Source organism: Paroedura picta, chromosome 12, assembly GCF_049243985.1.
Source record: "Paroedura picta isolate Pp20150507F chromosome 12, Ppicta_v3.0, whole genome shotgun sequence".
Lineage (NCBI taxonomy): Eukaryota > Metazoa > Chordata > Lepidosauria > Squamata > Gekkonidae > Paroedura > Paroedura picta.
In genome coordinates this window covers 7,647,446-7,665,795 of record NC_135380.1, presented here as the reverse complement: position 1 = coordinate 7,665,795, position 18,350 = coordinate 7,647,446, and the positions used below count along the sequence as shown (strand labels likewise).

Genomic DNA, 18,350 nt, shown 5'->3' with positions numbered 1-18,350 from the left:
ACCTAAAATTGTAAACATGGGCTACTGAGTTATAATAAGAGAGGGGGAAAATGGCGTATCAAGGTGGAGGCCCCTGTAAAAATGCTTTGGCCTGGATCTTATAAGAACAGCTCTACCAGGATCGTGACTAGCCCAGGGTCACCCAGCTGGCTACATGTGGAGGAGCGGGGCATCAAACCTGGCTCTCTAGATCAGGGGTAGTCAACCTGCAAATGCTGTCAGGGGGTCATGGGAATTGTAGTCCATGGACATCTGGAGGACCACAGGTTGACTACCCCTGCTCTAGATTAGAGGCTGCTGCTTTTAACCACTGCACCAAGCTGTCTCCCAACTGCAGCCAGTTTCCAGCGATTTTGTAAGGTTTTCTAGTCCAACCCCCTGTCCAATTCAGGAACTCACAACCCATCCACAGTGACCCCAGTTTCATGCCCAATTGAATTTCTTGGTGGTCTCCCATCCAAATACCAATCCTGTCTAGCTTCTTTAGCGTACATATTTGCCTACATGCCATCAGATCACAACCAGCAAGTTGCTTCCAAGGCAAGGGAGAAGCAGAGGTGGTTGCCCATCGCCTTCCTCTGCAGAGCCTTCCTTGGTGGTGTCCCAGCCAAATGCCGACCCTGCTTCACCTCCAAGTTCTGAGAATACCATGTCACTCTCCCTCCTTTCTTTAGAATTGAAAATGTTCAAGGGAGTGAGATTCTGGCCCGGTTGTCTTCCTGACGCGCTAATTGCCTTGCGCAGGTATAGATGCATGAAAACATGCAGTTCCCCAGTATGCAACCTGGCGTGTTCCTGTCCAGCAAGGCAGGCATGACACAACTCTTGATCGCCGTGCAGTTTGGCCCCAAGAGACGGCCTCTTGCGCCTCCGATCGTCCTGCCCAAGAAGAGATTGCAAACTGTTTGTTGAAATGTCAGGAAATCATGAGACTCCCCATGGACTTCCGTGAGCCTGCAGCAAAACAAGACATCAGGAGGGGGGGGGGAGCAGAGGGGAACCGAGAGAAAAGGGTGGGGGTGGCCGGGAAGAGACTTATTGTCAAATTCCCAGTTTGCCCTTTCCGGTCTGAAGTTCACTTGTAATATTTCCCTTGACTTTGGTCGCTAATACATTTTGTTCTCCTGGGTGCGCGACGCCCCTCTTCTTCCTCAGACCTTAATTAGTTTCTGGATGATGACATCTCCGTAGAGAATCGGCCCGTCTTGTCCCTCCAATCTCAGGGGGAGATAAAGGAATCTAATAAAGACATTCAGCATTTCTAGGTGATGGGTTTGACAAGCTTTGTATTAACGAGAAGTCATGTTCAAACTTTCTCTCCCCCCCCCACCCCCTCAATTCGCTCTTGCATGGTGACATCCCTCCAGAGGATTAACAGAACTGCTGACAGCTCCCGGGGAGTTTGAGGATGCAATGGACAGATCCAGGAAGCACCACGCCCTTGTGGTCCAGCAGCAGGGTGGGAGGAGAGTCTTACCGGATTGACTGCTGGTGGAGTTGGTTCCCGTTTTGCTTTGAGCGGTTGTCAGCAGCACTTTGGACCCATAGTAAAAGAGGCAGCGGGCTGGATCCAGAGTGAATTTTTCCACTGAAAAATTCCATCAGTGGATCAAAACTCCTCCACCCTTTGCTGCAGATCATTGATCTCCACATAAAGCTGCTTTGGAGGGATCGGCCCAGAAGGATGGACTAGAACCAATGGGATGAAATTAATTCAAAAGAAATTCTGTCTAAACATCCGGAAGAAGTTCCTGACAGTTAGAGTGATTCCTCAGTGGAACAGGCTTCCTCGGGAGGTGGTGGGTTCTCCATCTTTGGAAATTTTTAAGCAGAGGCCAGATAGCCATCTAACGGAGAGGCTGATTCTGTGAAAGCTTAAGGGGTGGCAGGTTACAGTGGATGAGCGATAGGGTTGTGAGTGTCCTGCATGGTGCAGGGGGTTGGACTAGATGACCCTGGAGGTCCCTTCCAACTCTATGATTCTAAAGGCACCGGGACATGAAATGCTGATGAGAAAATTCAGTCTGCTCCTAGAAAGCCATGGCTGCCCAGCACCCAGCAATCCCACTGGTTCGTGTACAGCTCTTAGGAAGGGAATACTTGCTTCTTTCAGGCAGCAGAGCGTTTTGAAGCTCACAAACTATTGGCAGGCAGATTATTTTCTTAACAGCAATGTTTAAATTGAAAGGGCTGACCGGGGAGCATCCGCCGTCATTTCTGTGCCAAAACACTGTCTATTAAACCTGCTTAATGATTAAATGTTCCACACACAAAAAAGAAAGGTTTCCCAGAGCTGCAAAAACCTGATAATCATTACATTATTACAGTATATAAATACATTTTCTACAGCCCGTATTTCTTGATTGCTTGATAATGCAGTCACACAAACAAGGCAACCTGTTTAACATTGTGCAGCTCAAAATTAGCCTCTACCTCAGGGGTAGTCAAACTGCGGCCCTCCAGATGTCCATGGACTACAATTCCCAGGAGCCCCTGCCAGCGTTCGCTGGAGGGCCGCAGTTTGACTACCCCTGCTCTACCTGATAAAAGGAGGCAAGCTGCTCATGGCAACCCAAGTCTCCCTAACTGTGCCTGAGAACTATAGGGGATGATTTCAGATATTTCATCCCTGCTGGCTCAATGGCAAAATCCCTGTTTTGATATAGAATCATAGAATCATAGAGTTGGAAGGGGCCATACAGGCCATCTAGTCCAACCCCCTGCTCAATGCAGGATCAGCCCAGAGCATCCTAAAGCATCCAAGAAAAGTGTGTATCCAACCTTTGCTTGAAGACTGCCAGTGAGGGGGAGCCCACCACCTCCTTAGGCAGCGTAAATAGGAGCTTAGCTGCTACATTAAAGGCACTCCTATTTGCATTGAGCAGGGGTTTGGACTAGATGGTCTGGATGGCCACTTCCAACTCTAGTATTCTATGATTTGCATAGGGGGACAGGTACAGAATTCAATATACGATGCTGATTTCCACAATAAGGGCATGATATTCCAGACTTGACAACAGAAAGCCCAGTTCTATGTTTTATTTCTTCTTCTTTTTTTCGATATAAAGAGTTGTTCAATGTATTTTAAAGCTCCTAAAGTTTAAAATCTGGCACTGTAGATTGTTAAAGATTCAGCCACCAACTGAGACCTGGGGAGCCTCCAAAATTAAAGGTTATCTCCAGAGTACAGAGATCAATTCTCCTGGAGAAAATTGATTCTTTGAATGGTTGACTCTATGGCATTGTGTCTCACTGAAACCCTTGTCTTCTCTAGCCTCCGTCTCCAAATCGCCAGAAATTTCCCAACCTGGATCTGGCAACTCTACCCCCCCCCCCACCTCCTCCCGCCCCCCCCCCCCAGTAGCCAGCAAGGCGTAAGAGAAATCTGAATCAGTCACCAGCTGGGGCTTGATAAAGCGTTGCCCAGAGTAGCATACCAGTTACCCTGCGTGATATAGTGTCATTTTACAAATACTTTACTAATGCACGATTAAAAAATCTCCCCTCCCTCCCCACGCAGCAATGAATTACGATGATCCTTTATCATATAACACACTGTCGAGATGCATGTAAATAATTTTATATCCTCCAGCTTGGAGAGGAAAGCCCAGTTGCTACAACAAAAGCGGCTATTTGTTTTGAAAAAAAATCATTTAGACACATCTCTGCAACGCATGACACATCTCATTAGGCCCCGTTTTAGGGAGAGCAATTTCTATTAGTTATTTATTAATTGCCTATTAAGTCCGCAACGTATGTCCCTTTCCTTTCCGGGATTCTCGAGTTGTTTTGGCAGGCCAGCTCAGAACTTCACACACAGGGCTGGGGCCTTGGGCGTTCCTTGGGAAGTGCAGTGCCGTGATTGTAACGGGGACATTGTGGTGTGAATATCACTGGCCTCTTCCATGCCACAACAGGGTAATAGTTCCGGCACATCATCTAGGGATGCCAGCCTCTAGGTGGGACCTGGAGATCTCCTGGAATTATAGCTCATCTCCAGACTTAAAGAGATCAGTTCCCCTGGAGAAAACAGCTGTTTTCTTGGAGGGTGGACTCCATATAGCATTCTACTCCACTGAGGTCCCTTCCCACCCCAAATCCTGCCCACTTCTGGCTTCACCCCCAAAGTCCCCAAACCAGAGCTGGCAAGAGGAATGCCAGTTCCTAGGTGGGACTTGGAGATCTCAAGACTAAAGAGATCAGTTCAGGAGATCAGGAGAAAACGGCTGCTTTGGAAGATGGACTCCATAGCATGATATTCCACTGATGTCCCTCCCCACCCCAAAGTCCACCCACTCCCAGTTCCGCCCCCAAAGTCTCCAAGTATTTCCCAGCCCAGAACTGGCACCCATCACCATCACAGCCTTCCAATCCAGCACAGCTCTGTCCTAGACTCTGCCGTTCCTTGTTTCCAGAGAAAATCTTTGTTTTCTGTTGTCTTCCCCCAGTGAGGGGGATGCTTTGTTAAAACGTTGTTGGTGTGAGATGCGTCACTCTCTGACTGCAGGTGGATGCCCTCATGCAAATGCGCCCACCATGGATGCTAAGGCGCCATGTCGTACGGAGCCTGATAGTTGGCACACTGTTGTGAGGAGCATTTTGAACGGCTGTTAGCATATTTCCCACCTCCTGCTGAATCTTTCCGCCAAAGAACAAACAAAAGCCCTTCCCGGCTTGGAAGTCAGCGAGGAAGACGTTCTAGAATCAACCAAGCTACTGCAGAGAAAGCCAGTGTGACGGAGTCAGCAGAGTGTCTGGAAGGGATTGTGGAGCCTCAGGTCCGAATTCTTGTTCTACTGCACCAGCTTTGTGGGATGGCCTTGGGCCAGTCACGTACTCAGAGGCTGCCAGACCTCCCTGGATTATTGGGAGGATTAAATTGGGAGGGGGGAGAGGAGGATGCAAGTTCCTTGGGGTCCCCACTGGGGTGAAAGATGGAAGTGCAAATGAAATAAATATGGCAGAGTAGAGCTTGTGACTATAACCAGGGAGGGAAGAAATGTTGCTCTTGGATGTGAAGATCCAGAGAACCTTGTGTGATGGACCTCCCCAAGCTCTGAGCAGAGGCACCCTGGGGACATCTGCCTTGGCCAGAAGCCGCTCATGGCGATAGTCCGAAGGCCATGCAGAGCCTCTCGGCTTTGCTGTCACAAACCGCGCGATGCAGGGGCACAAAATGTCCTGATGTTAGCTAGTACTATGGGATTTGAATCGTCGCCACTGTAGGGTTTTTTTAATGGGTGTTTTAATGGGACCATCTTTAAACCGCGGTATAAATAAAAGAGTAAGGGGAGGAGAAAGGGCGGGGCCCTCCGATTGTCACTCCAGGGCCAAGCGGCCAATAGGGAGCCCCGCAAAGCATGGCTCCCCATTGGGCGGTTGACCCAGCCTCGCCTGGGCCAGCTGGGGAGTCGCCGCTCCGAGGAAAAAGCCTTCCCCACCGGTACGTCCTCCAGCCGGCTTCCTCTCGCCCTCGGGAAAGGAGCAGGAAAGCCACGTCGAAGACCCATTAAAAAGCCCTAAACTTGAAAACAGGGAGACCAATAGAATCAGAGTCCAGTTGCATCTTTAAGACCAACAAAGATTTATTCAAGGTGTGAGCTTGCACTCGAAAGCTCATACCTTCAATGAATCTTTGTTGGTTTTAAAGGTGCAACTGGACTCTGATTTTATTGTGCTACTTTAGACCAAAATGGCTACTCATTTGAATCCTTCCAACAGGGAGGCCAATAATTGTTGCCCTGAGCAGCTTGGAAGAAGGGTGGGATTCAACCGGGGAACAGAAATGTATCTGCTCCAAGTGAAAATTATCTGCTCCAAGCTTCCTGAAGAAAGAGTTGGTGTGTTCATAAATCAACAAACAACTAATTCGTTGCAGACCCGCAGTCATAATGACCGGGTTGGTCGTTGCCACGTTTCCCGTTGCGAGCTGCCAATTGCACGACTCGCGTGACTTCCCCGTCCCCCTCTTTCTTCATTTGCCATTCGGAGACAAAGGAGGTCCATCCCTTCCTTTGTGCAGAAATCACCGAGAGACCCAACAGACGACCAAACCTACATCCTGATTAGCGTTTCAAGCTGGGATCCGGGGAGCTGCCAAGCCCGGCTCGGCATCAGACACAAAGCGCACACTTCTCTCCCACTCTCTTTGGGGACGGGATATTTGTTGTCCCCCTTAATCTTACACAGGAGTCGTCTGGGCGGAAATCTGCATGTTTTATGCTGTTTTTGTGTGCAAAGCATCCCGGTGGTATTCTCCAGCGACAGTCTCGCGCGGCGGTGTCTGAGTGGCAGTTTAATAGACTCTTGCTGCAGGATATTGTACCGCTCTTCCATAAGGGTTGTTTGTTATCATCGGTATGGCTTTTGGACTAGGCGTGTTGAGTTGTCGGCTGAAAACACCCACCCTCCTCTCTGCTACAGTTGCCATGGGGAGGGTCCCACTGCAGAACCCCAAGAACCCATTAGACCCCTTCACTTATGGAGGGAAGGGCTGTCCAGTTGTTCACAATCATCTTGGGACATCCCCAGAAGAGGGCCTTCAAGGCAGGTGAGAAGCAGGGGCAGTTCACAGGTGCCTTCTTCTGCACCACCTTCCCTGGTGGTCTCCTATATCTGGAATGGCCCTACTGAGCTTCCGGGATCTGGTGAGGTTGTGCTGTACTATGTTGCCTTCTTTTCCTAAGAATGTCAGAACAGCCCTGCTGGGTCAGACCTGGGATCCATCTAGTCCAGCCTCCTGACTCACACATTGCTCAGCCAGCATCTGGAGAGCCAACAACAGGGCATAGAGGCCGAGGCCTTTGTAAGAACAACAGAAGAGCCCCCCGGTGACAGACCAATGGTCCATCTAGTCCAGCATCCTGTTTCTCACAGTGGCCAACCACTTCCTCTTAAGAAGAAGAAGATGAGTTGGTTCTTATATGCCATTTTTCTCAACCCAAAGGAGTTTCAAAGCGGCTTACATTCGTCTTCCCTTTCCTCACCCTACCACAGACCCCCTGTGAGGGAGGTGAGGCTGAGATATTACTGCTGATATTACTGCTCAGTCAGAACAGCTTGATCAGTGCTGTGGCGAGCCCAAGGTCACCCAGCTGGCTGCATGTGGGGGAGGAGCGGGGAATCAAACCCAGCTTGCCAGATTAGAAGTGCACACTCCTAACCACTACACCAAGCTGACTCAAGGGCCAACAACAGGGCATAGAGGCCAAGGCCTTCATAAAAACAGCAGAAGAGCCCTGCTGGATGAAAACAGTGGTCCATCTAGTCCAGCATTCTGTCTCACAGGATGGCCAACCACTTCTTCTTGAGGGCCAACAATAGGGCATAGAGGCCAAGACCTTATCCTGAGTTTATATCCTCGCTCTGGGATTTAGGGGCTTAATGCCTCTGAATTTGGAATCCCTTCCCTCCCTTATTCATCTGGATAGAACCCTTCAGGTCTGTCCTGCCAACTGTGTGAAAGAATGCCATGAATTCTGTTGTTTTCAGAGCCTCATGCAAAATCCTTGCGTTGATTGCTGCAGATACGTGTCCTGAGCTGACAACATATTTGCAAAGAATATCCTCAGCAATGTTAACCAAATGAAAAACAACTATTAGACATGCAAGCTGTTTTGTAGTTAGCCCAGTTGAAATACACAACAGTGATTCATATATTCATCAAACTGCTAAACACACACACACACACACACACACACACAAACACGCCTTCCTTTCAAATAGTAGTGCCTTTAATGTAGCAGCTAAGCTCCTATTTACCTTATGGACGGCTCCTCTGCTGTGTCTTGTCGTGGAACGGGAAACATGACGTACAAGTCAAACTTATCTCCTTCCTCCGGTTCCTTTGTACATTTTGTCTTTTGCGGCATGTAAACTTGATGGCAGGAAATTGTGCCACTTGATTAGAACAAGCTGCTTTGGTGACTGTTGTCTGAAAAGTGGCATACAAGTATAAAAACTACTATTGTGGAGGATGATACACATGTTATGGGCAGCCACAATTTGCCTCTATGCCCTCCCACTGTCTCAGGGACTTAAAAATCACACATGTCCTCAACCAAACTCCTCCTAAAAACTCCCAATGAAGGAGACTCCACCACCCCCTGAGGCAACGCATGCCCTCTACGAGCAGCCCTCACCATCAGGAAATGCTTCCTAATATTTCAGGGGAACCTCCTTTTCCATCATATGAACCCACTGTTTCTCGTCCTTGGCTCTAAAGCTGCAGGAAACCAGTTGGCCCCTGTTCAACATGTCTTCCTTTTACGTACTTCAACACAGCTATCCATTGACCCTGGCCCTCCCCTTCTCCAAGTGACACAGACCCAACTCTCTCAACCACTCCTCGTAAGGAATGGATCCCAGTCATCAACCATCCCAGTCGGCCTTCTGTGAACACACTCCAACTTGTCCATATCCTTCTTGAACTGTGGAACTGGACACAATATTCCCAATGAGGTCTAACCAATGGAGATTCAGCAGGATCTCATTCAAGGGTTCTCCTGGGCACAAGATCTATGGTGGACTCTCTACCATCTGTGGTTCTCCTGGCCTCAGGTTCAAGGAACTGGCAGGTCTTGAGAATGCAAAGAGAACCCAGGATCAGTCCTCTCCGCAGCATCTCCAATTAAAAAGTCTTTACAACACAAGTGATGAGAAGGACCTTTCTCAGCTAGCGATCGGGAAGAGATACTACAGGTCAGAGTGTGCTTTACTAAGGATCTGACCCAGCTTTCTACGTTCACTTGATCCAATGACGTAGAAATGGAGGGTTTCCATGTAGAATCCCGTTAATTGCTTTGGGGGAGCTGGTTGGCAGAGCCTGCCTTCAAAAGATTCACAAAACAGACAGGAAACTCTCGTGGAGGGACCTGTCCTCAAAGGATGTGACATGGATGGGAACAGTTGGAATCCCATCCCCCATTTGATCCTTCCTTCCCAGTATCCATTCCTTGGTCTGTAGGAATACACTCTCAGTGGTAAACTGGGTTTGACTCCCCACTCCTCCATGTGCAGCCAGCTGAGTGACCTTGGGCCAGTCACAGCCCTAATAATTCAGTTCTTACAGAGCAGTTCTGTCTCTGTCAGCCCCGCCTACTTCACAGGGTGTCTGTCATTGGAAGAGGAATTGGTGGCCATCAGCCGCTTTGAGACTCCTTTGGGTAGCAAAACGCAGAGTACCTTAACGGAGCCCTTCTCTCTTCCTCTTCCTTCCTCTGTCCCACTTCCAGGTTCTTGTTCATGGTCATAGTTTAAGGTGATGCGTAGACTCACACACTGCAAGACAATGCCAGGGCTGAATTCTGGAGGAATGAATCAGCTCTGAACGGTACGAGCCCCCCCCCCTTTTTTTCAACTTTCATCTTCATGGAACAGCAAATGAGCTCTGCAAAAGAACAGGCCCCGCTCAGGGGAAATCTGTGCTGTGTCACTGCAGCAGCCGGCGATGGCGCTGCCATGTTTAATCACCTCTAAGCAAGAGAAATGTGGCAAGAACAAGGACTGGAAGGCAGGCGGGAATCCCCCGGGGGGGGGAGGCCGGGCTTTATTTATTTATTTCTGCCCTCCTTCCCTCCCCCGTTGGGGTTGAGGCTCCATTTGCATTTCTCCAGCCGGCTGCGGGGTCTTTTCCGCGCCCACCGCTCACCTTTGTTCTGTTTGTTTGTTTGGCACCTTCCAGAATCGCCGACATCTTAATAAAATATTTTAATATCGTCGGTCCACGAGACGGCCGCAGAATGCTAAACGCGATCTGGGTTTCTATTTATTATCACTTATTTATTAAGTCTTTGTTCCCCCGTCCTCCCCGTGCTAAAATCTCCTATTATACCTGTTATGTCGCAGGAAAGGCACTTTCAATAATTCATTGGATTAATTATTCAAACGTTTAATTAGCATATAATAACTGTCATGTTAAATCCGAGCTCTGCAGCCTTAAATTAAAAGGGTAACTAACGGGGAGGGTTTGCCTCTGTCATCCCTGCTGCCTTTCCTGCGTCGGCCGAATGTCATGGCTCCTTCTCCGCTCCCGGGCCTGATTGACGCAAACCTTTTCAAGTTGGACTTCTCAGATAGGTGCAAATGGGGAGCCCATTGATGCCCGGCTCTTTGGAATTAATTGATTATCATAGCTGACATTTCTCAAGCACCTTTTCAAGCGAAGATCAGGGGAGGGGCATGAGGAGAGAGGAAGCACATTTGTGGCGCAGAGTGGTAAGGCAGCCATCTGAAAGCTTTGCCCATGAGGCTGGGAGTTCGATCCCAGCAGCCGGCTCAAGGTTGACTCAGCCTTCCATCCTTCCGAGGTCAGTAAAATGAGGACCCAGCTTGCTGGGGGGTAAACGGTAATGACTGGGGAAGGCACTGGCAAACCACCCCATATTGAGTCTGCCATGAAAACGCTAGAGAGCGTCACCCCAAGGGTCAGACATGACTCGGTGCTTGCACAGGGGATACCTTTACCTTTACCTGACAATGGGGCCATATCGTTGGCAGTTCAAAACAGGTTCTTTTAAATTCAGGTTAGGATTCCACACAGCCGCATGCGCTCCGCATTGGCCTACAGAGCACAGCTTTGAGGTCCCAGTTGGTCCTGAGTGTGGGCCTAGGGTTGCCCCCATTTTAACACTCTCAGAAACTGGTGGAACATGCCAGGCATGGGAGGAAATAACCAAGAAGTAAATGCAGCATCCATGCATTACTCAGAAATCATGTCGGAATGTTGTTGGTGATGGTCTGGTTTTGGGGCAAAACTCTATGGTAAGAAGCTAATTCTACCATAGAGGTTTTGCCCACAAGCCAAAGTGTTGCCCCCGGTGTCTGTGATGTCCTATGTCACTTCTGAGACGAAGTACTTTTTTCTACCCTGTTAGGGGGTAAGGTGCATTTCTGTAGCATGAAAAGACATAGCATGGATGTTGCATGGATGTGCCTCAAGTTGGAGCCCCAAAATTTTCACTGAGATCCTTGGCCATATTTGAAAGTTAACGTCTGCAACCAAGTTGATAAAAAAAAAATGCATTTATTTACAGTTCTGAAGTTCTTTGGAAATGGGTATTTTATAGAGGTTAAGTTTTGTTGTTGTTGTGATAGCAGCCCATATTTATGTATTGCATTTTTTTTAATTAGCAGCATTCATAAAATTACAAGAAACCATGAAAACAGGCTAGAATGAAGTTTTATAGCTGAAAGAACTACACAACGTGGCTCCATAAAATATGGTGGGGGGGGGTGGGGAATGACTCCGGCTTCTAAATTTCGGGACAGGCTCCTAGATCCAAAGGAAAAATTGCCACAGCCTCAATTAAGGATGGCTTTTGTTTATTAGATTGGGTGTTATCTCACATCCCCCTCAAGATATCGCAAAGACATTTATATTGGGCTTTTGGTAATATGCCAAGGTATTTACATTTAATTGATTAATTAATAGATTAAACTTTAATCGGTTGACAGCCCAAATAATAATGCAAATAACGTCTAATCTTCCTTTGCCATCAGCATTCAGTAATTGTGTTCAGGAACCACATTCTGGTTCAGAAGGTGTTGTTCTCAAATGATGCACAAGAGGCAATGCTGCCGGGATCGGGGCCGGGATTCAGTGGAAGAACCTCTGCCTGGCCTGTGAAAGGGCCCCGGAAAGGACCACGTTGCCGGTTATGTGGTCTGGCTGAGACCTGGAAGAGCCAGTCTAAGCAGACATGACTCCCCTTGAGGGTTTCCTTCAGCATTAAGGCAGCTTCAGGGATATATTATGTATTGGGGAGGCACAATGGCTCAGTGGTAGAACATCTGCCTGGCATGCAGAAGGTAAGTTTGGGACTCTGAATTATGCCAATTCAGTTGGGAGAGGGTCCATTGCATAGTGGTGGTGGAGGAGGAAGAGGAGGAAGAGGAAGAGGAAGAAGAAGAAGAAAGAAAGAAAGAAAGAAAGAAAGAAAGAAAGAAAGAAAGAAAGAAAGAAAGAAAGAAAGAAAGAAAGAAAGAAAGAAAGAAAGAAAGAAAGAAAGAAAGAAAGAGTTGGTTCTTATACCTAGCTTTTCTCTACCCGGACTCTCAAAGCGGCTTACAGTTGCCTTGAGAGTATATTATCCAGTGTGTGCAGAATGAGTACGGATCTGGGGTCCGCAGAGGGAACAAGGGACTACAAAAGAGCTGAGGAAGAACGTCTGGACCAGGTAAACAGGCCAGGCCAGACCCAGGTGTAGGGGCTACTGGATAAATGGTGAAGGGTGGATGATTGACTCCTCAAGGACTGTGGAGGTGGGAGGAAAGGAGAGACTCTGAGGACCTTCCCTAGTTCTAAGGCCTCAGGACCTCCAACGCAGGAAGCACAATGGCAGAGGAGGAGAATGACCTCGCAAAAGTGGGTGCTCACAAGGAGCTTTCAACTTTCCCAGTATGGGCTTGTATCAAGATATGGGGCCGTGAGTCCCATCCCGCTCAGGTAGCAGATGAACTGGCCTTGGGAGAGTGTGTACTCGAGGAAGCAACTTCAGTGCCCTGAAGGCCCTAATTTGATAGAAAGCTGGGGGGGAAAGCACTTTAAACGAATAAATAAACATGAGTTCTGGTTTGACTCATGGGATGCCTATCACCAGATAAAAGGCCCCGTGGCCTCTCTCCCGTGAGGTGCCATCTGCAAGCAACACAAGCCGTGCCAGGAGCGGGCCTTTTTTTTTTGGACTTCACCCCGTTTCCCAGCCGCCTGCTTCTCCTCAGTGGCAGCTAGCAGGAGCAGAGAGAGATGTTGCCTTTTCGTTTCATATCCTTCCCCACCCCGTCCAACGTCGGCAGCCTGTGCTTGATCCTCTATTGTCCTCTAGCGTACAGTTAGAATATTAGCTCCTGAGTCGGAAGCCGAGGAAACGGACTCCCGGCAGCCTCTCCCGGACGGAGCGTAATTCATTACCTGCCTTGATTTCCACTTAAAATGTACTTTAACTACACTTCCAGCTACAAACCCTAAATCACCCTCATGTTCACAAAAAGTCCATCATTTTTTATTTTATTGCACGGCGTTGGCATGACATAATCCCTTCCTGAGCGTCTCGGAGTGCTTTACGGATCAATAAATTACTTACCTGCGCGTCAGAGGCAATGTATGCAAGGCCACTGCAGTGGCTTTGCACACAGCCAGCTTCTCTCGGGAACGCTGGCGTCGGCACCAGCCACTGGCACACGGGGAGGGGGCCGGAAAGAAGAAAGGAAGGGACAGAGGGATGGGTTTCCTTGCTCCATCACACCTCAAGGCACCAAGGCCACACAGGTGCTTGGCCGTGGTCATCCTACTGAGCTCATGCTCTGTCATAGGCCAGAAAACCGTGTGGTATTTGTTCAGCACCTAAGATTACACATAATATTCCAGGTTTACATTAACCGTGCGTAGACCAACCTTTCTCAACTTTCTTTAATGTTGAGGAACCCCTGAAATATTCTTCAGGCTTTGAGGAACCCCTGAAGTGGCACAATCAGGCAGAATATGGTCGGGAAGCAGAGCTGTGGACACGCCCACCTGGAGCTCCTCCCCTTCCCACCCCCTGCAGGCCCATCATTGGCCATTTGGGGAGGGGAGGGTGGGTCATCATGACTATATATGGAGACATTACCCAATAAATGCCAGGACAGCCATTGGGTGGTATTTCCCATGCAGTGTTCTCAAAATTCCAAAGGCCTGTGCAAGGTTGGGGGCTCTGTTGTATATGCCAAACTCTGGTTCTGGCCTGTTTTACACAGAGCCCGGAGCCAAATTTCTTGCAGCATTTTTGAAGGGCTTATAGGCAGAGAAGATGATATTTCCTCTCTTGGATCACCGGGATGGTTCATTCCATACATGGTGTTATTGTTTGCCTTGGCAGCTGAGAAATCAAAGAGCAAAAGTTGTCTCTGAAGGGTGGAATGTTTTAACATAAGGAGATTTTTTTTTAACATCCAGCTATTTCACTGTTATTTATGATTTACTTTTTATGTTCTTTGCGATGGACTGCAACGGCCTTTGGCTAGGCACAATCCCTGCTCTCACTGGTCCCGTTTTTAAGAAGCCGGGGGTGTTAGACCTGTCGTCAGCAGCTTGACTAACCATGTCTCATTCCCTCCTTATGTCTTTGCAGTCCCTCCCAAAATCGTCGAGATCTCTTCGGACATTTCGATCAACGAAGGCGGCAACATTAGCCTCAGCTGCATAGCCACGGGCAGGCCGGACCCCATGATCACTTGGAGACACATTTCGCCCAAAGGTGAGACAGGGTCCCTCTTCTGAATTGTGGGGTTTCTTGGCAGCAGGCTGGCTGGAAGCTGGTGAGGATGTTGGGTTGGGTCTGGCAGTGCACCATTGGAATTGTAACCAGACTGAACTGCTGCGAGATCTTGTGTGACACCTAGCGTGTTCGTATTTATGAGGACTAGATGTTGGCTCAGACTAAAATTTGGGATGCAATAAGTCTGACTTAGGACAAACAGGTGCTGCAATCCACTTGCCTGGGAGCTCTAGTGCATGCAAAAAAATGTGTTGGATCCAGCTCCTGTGATATAGTACCTTTGTAGCTTGTCCTCTGTGCTTGGCTTCTTGGAGGAGATATCAGAGTTCCTGTGTTGAAGAACTATAGGTGTGGATGTGCAGAGAGCAGCACATGCGTTTTGGCCAGGGTTTTTGTTATGTGTAGAAGACTGATGTACAGAAATATCTGGCTGCAAAAAAAAATCACATTCTTTGGAGTGAAGTAGCATGTTAAATTGAAACCCAGGGAAACTGGATTTGGTAGGGAACAATCCTTTCTGGACAGTTCATGTAGCTAAATCCTTTTCCATGCAAAAAAAAAGCTCCTACTGTCCATGGAAAGGTGGCATGTCATATACCAGCTGAGATAGAATACCAGCTTTCTGTTTACAGAACTTCTTTTTGGAATCAAACATCTCTTCCTCTTCCCGCAGTCAGAAATGACACCGTCTAGTGAGAGCTCTCCCTTGTACCATGCCTGCCCCTCTGAATCCATCCTGAATTAAGGACTCCAGGTGTCACAGCAACACCCAGAATGGGACACTGTGTGACGGTTGTGTCTGTACACCTGCTGAGGATCGAGCTTGAGGCCTGAGGCAGGATCGTAATCCTGCAGCGCAATTAGCCAATGCATTAGATCTTGTCTGCTGGATCCAGTCAGTTTAAACTAAAACTGACCGATTATGCACACTGTCAGGAAGATCTATTGTCTGTTTGTGTATATAAGTTCGAATTTTTTTTGGGGGGGTGGGCAGGTTCGTTTCAGTTTCGACTCTTGTTCCAACATGCTGTATGGGAGGGCAGTGTAAAAAGCGAATGAATGAATGAATGAATGAATGAATGAATGAATGAATGAATGAATGAATGAACGAATGAACGAACGAACGAACGAATGAACGAATGAATGGGTCACAATAAAGAGCTGAAATGAACTCCCAGTGTCCTGGCTTCCCTTGAGCCCACCTATTTAACAGCAGCCATGTTTGCCAGAGTTGCTCCCAAATTTTCCTTAAACTGAAATATTGGGTTGTACATGCTGGTCTTCGCTGCAGGGAATTGGAATACTTGGTGTGTTTGCAAAAGGAATCCAGAGGCTTTTGTTCAGAACAGTGACATTTCCCAGGGTGGCCCTGCACCTTGCTCAGCTGTTTTCTTGACGCATCGACCCGCCGAATGCCCGTCTGACCCGCTGCCTGTTTCCTGCGACCTCTGCTGTCCGGATTGATCGTTCCCAGCCCTGCCAGACACTCCTGGGCTTTCTCTCCAGCTGCTCCATGTCACTTGCAGGTGTTGCTCACTTTGGGCAAGGATGTCTTCTCTCTCGGCCGCCCTCCATCCGGTGTCTTTCCCCCTGAGCGATCTTTCCTTGACTTTAGACCAGATGTCTCCATTTTACTTAGGATTTAGCTGCTATGGAAACAGCCAAAGCACCAAGGGGAGAGAAGCAAGCTAATCAGAAATTACCTGTGGAGTTAGGTAATTTACTGGCGCAGTTTTCACAAGATTTCCTGCCCAGATTACATGCTCTGCATTAACAGCCTGGTCATCTTTTTTTAAAAAAAAAATGGGGCGGGGTGGGGGCTCTCAGGTGACATTCAGCAGAACTACTCAAGATTACCTCTATTAAAAGAGCTTGGAGAACTTTGCCATGTGATTCTTGATCAACATTCAGGTTGGAGTCCAATAGCACCTTGGAGAGCGATAAGGTTTCTGAGGAACAAGCCTTCAAGAGTCAAAGCTGCTCTGCACGTTGGGATAGGGACGTATGAGGCCTCATTTTCCAATCAGAAGGTGGGAAGGGTGTTGCCAGAGAAGGTTCTCAGGATGTCAAGGTACAGTGTTCTCAGCTAGCTTATTGCACAGGAGAAATGCTTGGGGTCAGACAGTTCACCTCGGTTGTGAGATGCAGTTGCTCTGATCTGGACAGCCCTGGGTGGCTGAGTCATATCAGATCTCAGAAGCTAAGCTAGGATTTGGGTGGGAGACCTCCAGGGGAGGCCAGGGCTGCAGTGCAGAGGCAAGCAATGGCAAACCACCTTAGAACATCTCTTACTTTGAAAACCTTATTGCAGGGATAGTCAACCTGTGGTCCTCCAGATGTTCAAGGACTACAGTTCCCATGAGCCCCTGCCAGCAAATGCTGGCAGGGGCTCATGGGAATTGTAGTCCATGAACATCTGGAGGACTACAGGTTGACTATCCCTGCCTTATTGGGTTGCCATAAGTCAGCTGGTGACTTGACAGTACTTTCCACGCCGCAAGTGAGATGTGGTACACCCCTTTTGGACCTGAGATTTATTCTTGGTATCTTCATGGTTTGGAGACCTTGGAGAAGTCTCCGAGGTGCTCCTGGACTCTACTGCAGACCAACATGGCTGCCCACTAAAACTATGAACAAAATTGTAATTTATGCCCTAAAGCAACCTACCCTATCCATGGCTCCAAGTGACAACATTTCAGATCCTGCAAGAGAGCCGTTGTGTTCCCTCTCAACCTCCTCTTCTCCAGGCTGAACATTCCCAGGTCCCTCAGCCTTTCCTCATAGGGCTTGGTCCTTGTTGCTCTCCGCTGAACCCTCTCAATTTTGTCCATATCCTTTTTGAAGGGAGACCTCCAGAACTGCACACAGGACTTCAACTACAGTCTGACCGATGCAGGCCTAGGACATCTTGCAGTTTTGATGTGATGCCTCTGTTGATTCGGCCCAAGACTGCATTTGCCTTCTTGACTGTTGCAACATACTGTCTGCTCCTGTGTAGCTTACAGTCCACAAGTGCCCCAAGACCTCCTTCACACACAGTGCTACACAGAAGTGTCTCTCCCATCCAGTCTGCATGCTTCTCATTCTTGTGACCCAGATGTAGAGCTCTGCCCTTCTCAATGAATTGCATTTTTTCCCTCATTTGCCCACCTTTCCAGCATGTTCAGATCTCATTCAGATGCTTGGATTGATTGAGGGGAGTAATGCTAGCCCAGGGTGTTTGAATCCCTTTCCTTTATTTTCACAAATGCATCTGTGTTTCTAAAGGCAGCATCTCATGTTTGTGGGATATTTGCCCACAAAAACTGATAAGGCCCTTTTCACAATGTAGATTCAAAGAATGGTTTTGCCCAGCGTGAGTGCTCTTTTCTGCAACAAGCTGTAATTGCAAAGGATGGTTCGCCATTCAAAAGCATATAGATATATCTCTAAGTGGTACACGTCAGATTGGGATGATTGCAAAATGTTACAGGTCTGTTATTGTCTGCATTTGGCTTAATTACACACCAACTTGCATATTCCCCTGTCTTTCAAAGATCTGAGCCGCTGTAACATGGGGTGAGAACTTCGTTCCTGGCTGCTTCTGGAGGCAAGATTGGATCTAATGGGCTTAAGTAACAGGAGGGCTGATTGCCATTGAACAGGAGGCAAAATTTCCTAATGAGAAGAGCAATTTAACAATGGAAACAGTGACATGAATGTTTGGGGGGGGGGCATCTCTTGCATGCTGGAGATTCTCAAACTGAGGCTTGGTAGTAGTCTAGGGCCCATTCCGCACACAGAGGATAATACTCTTTCAATGTGCTTTGGTAGCTGGGTTTTCCTGTGCAGAACAGGAGAATCTACTTCTAAAGCTCATTGAAAGTGCATTATCTATTGTGTGCAGAATAGGCCTAGCTTTAAACCAACAGAGCCTCGTGTTACTGTTCACTACTGCCATCCATTGGAGCATGTGCATAACATTCAGGGGATGCCACAATCAGTCTTTGGCATCTGGGTAAAGGACCTCTGCCTCTCCTTGGAGACCCCCTAGCATCAGAGAAGACATGACTAGGCTAGATGGACCAGTGGTCTGGCTCAGCTTCAGACCCTTTG

The 18,350-nt window shown here is 48.1% G+C and overlaps 1 protein-coding gene across 7 annotated transcripts in view; it reads left to right on the top strand.

The window, feature by feature from the left end:
• Positions 1-18,350, top strand: part of LOC143821347 (protein CEPU-1-like) — a 761,945-nt gene that overhangs the window by 645,807 nt on the left and 97,788 nt on the right. For all 7 annotated transcript variants that reach the window (XM_077305210.1, XM_077305209.1, XM_077305207.1 and 4 more), the window contains exon 4: positions 14,109-14,234. In XM_077305210.1, the coding sequence (XP_077161325.1) occupies positions 14,109-14,234 (126 nt within the window). The remainder of the gene's footprint in view (positions 1-14,108; positions 14,235-18,350) is intronic.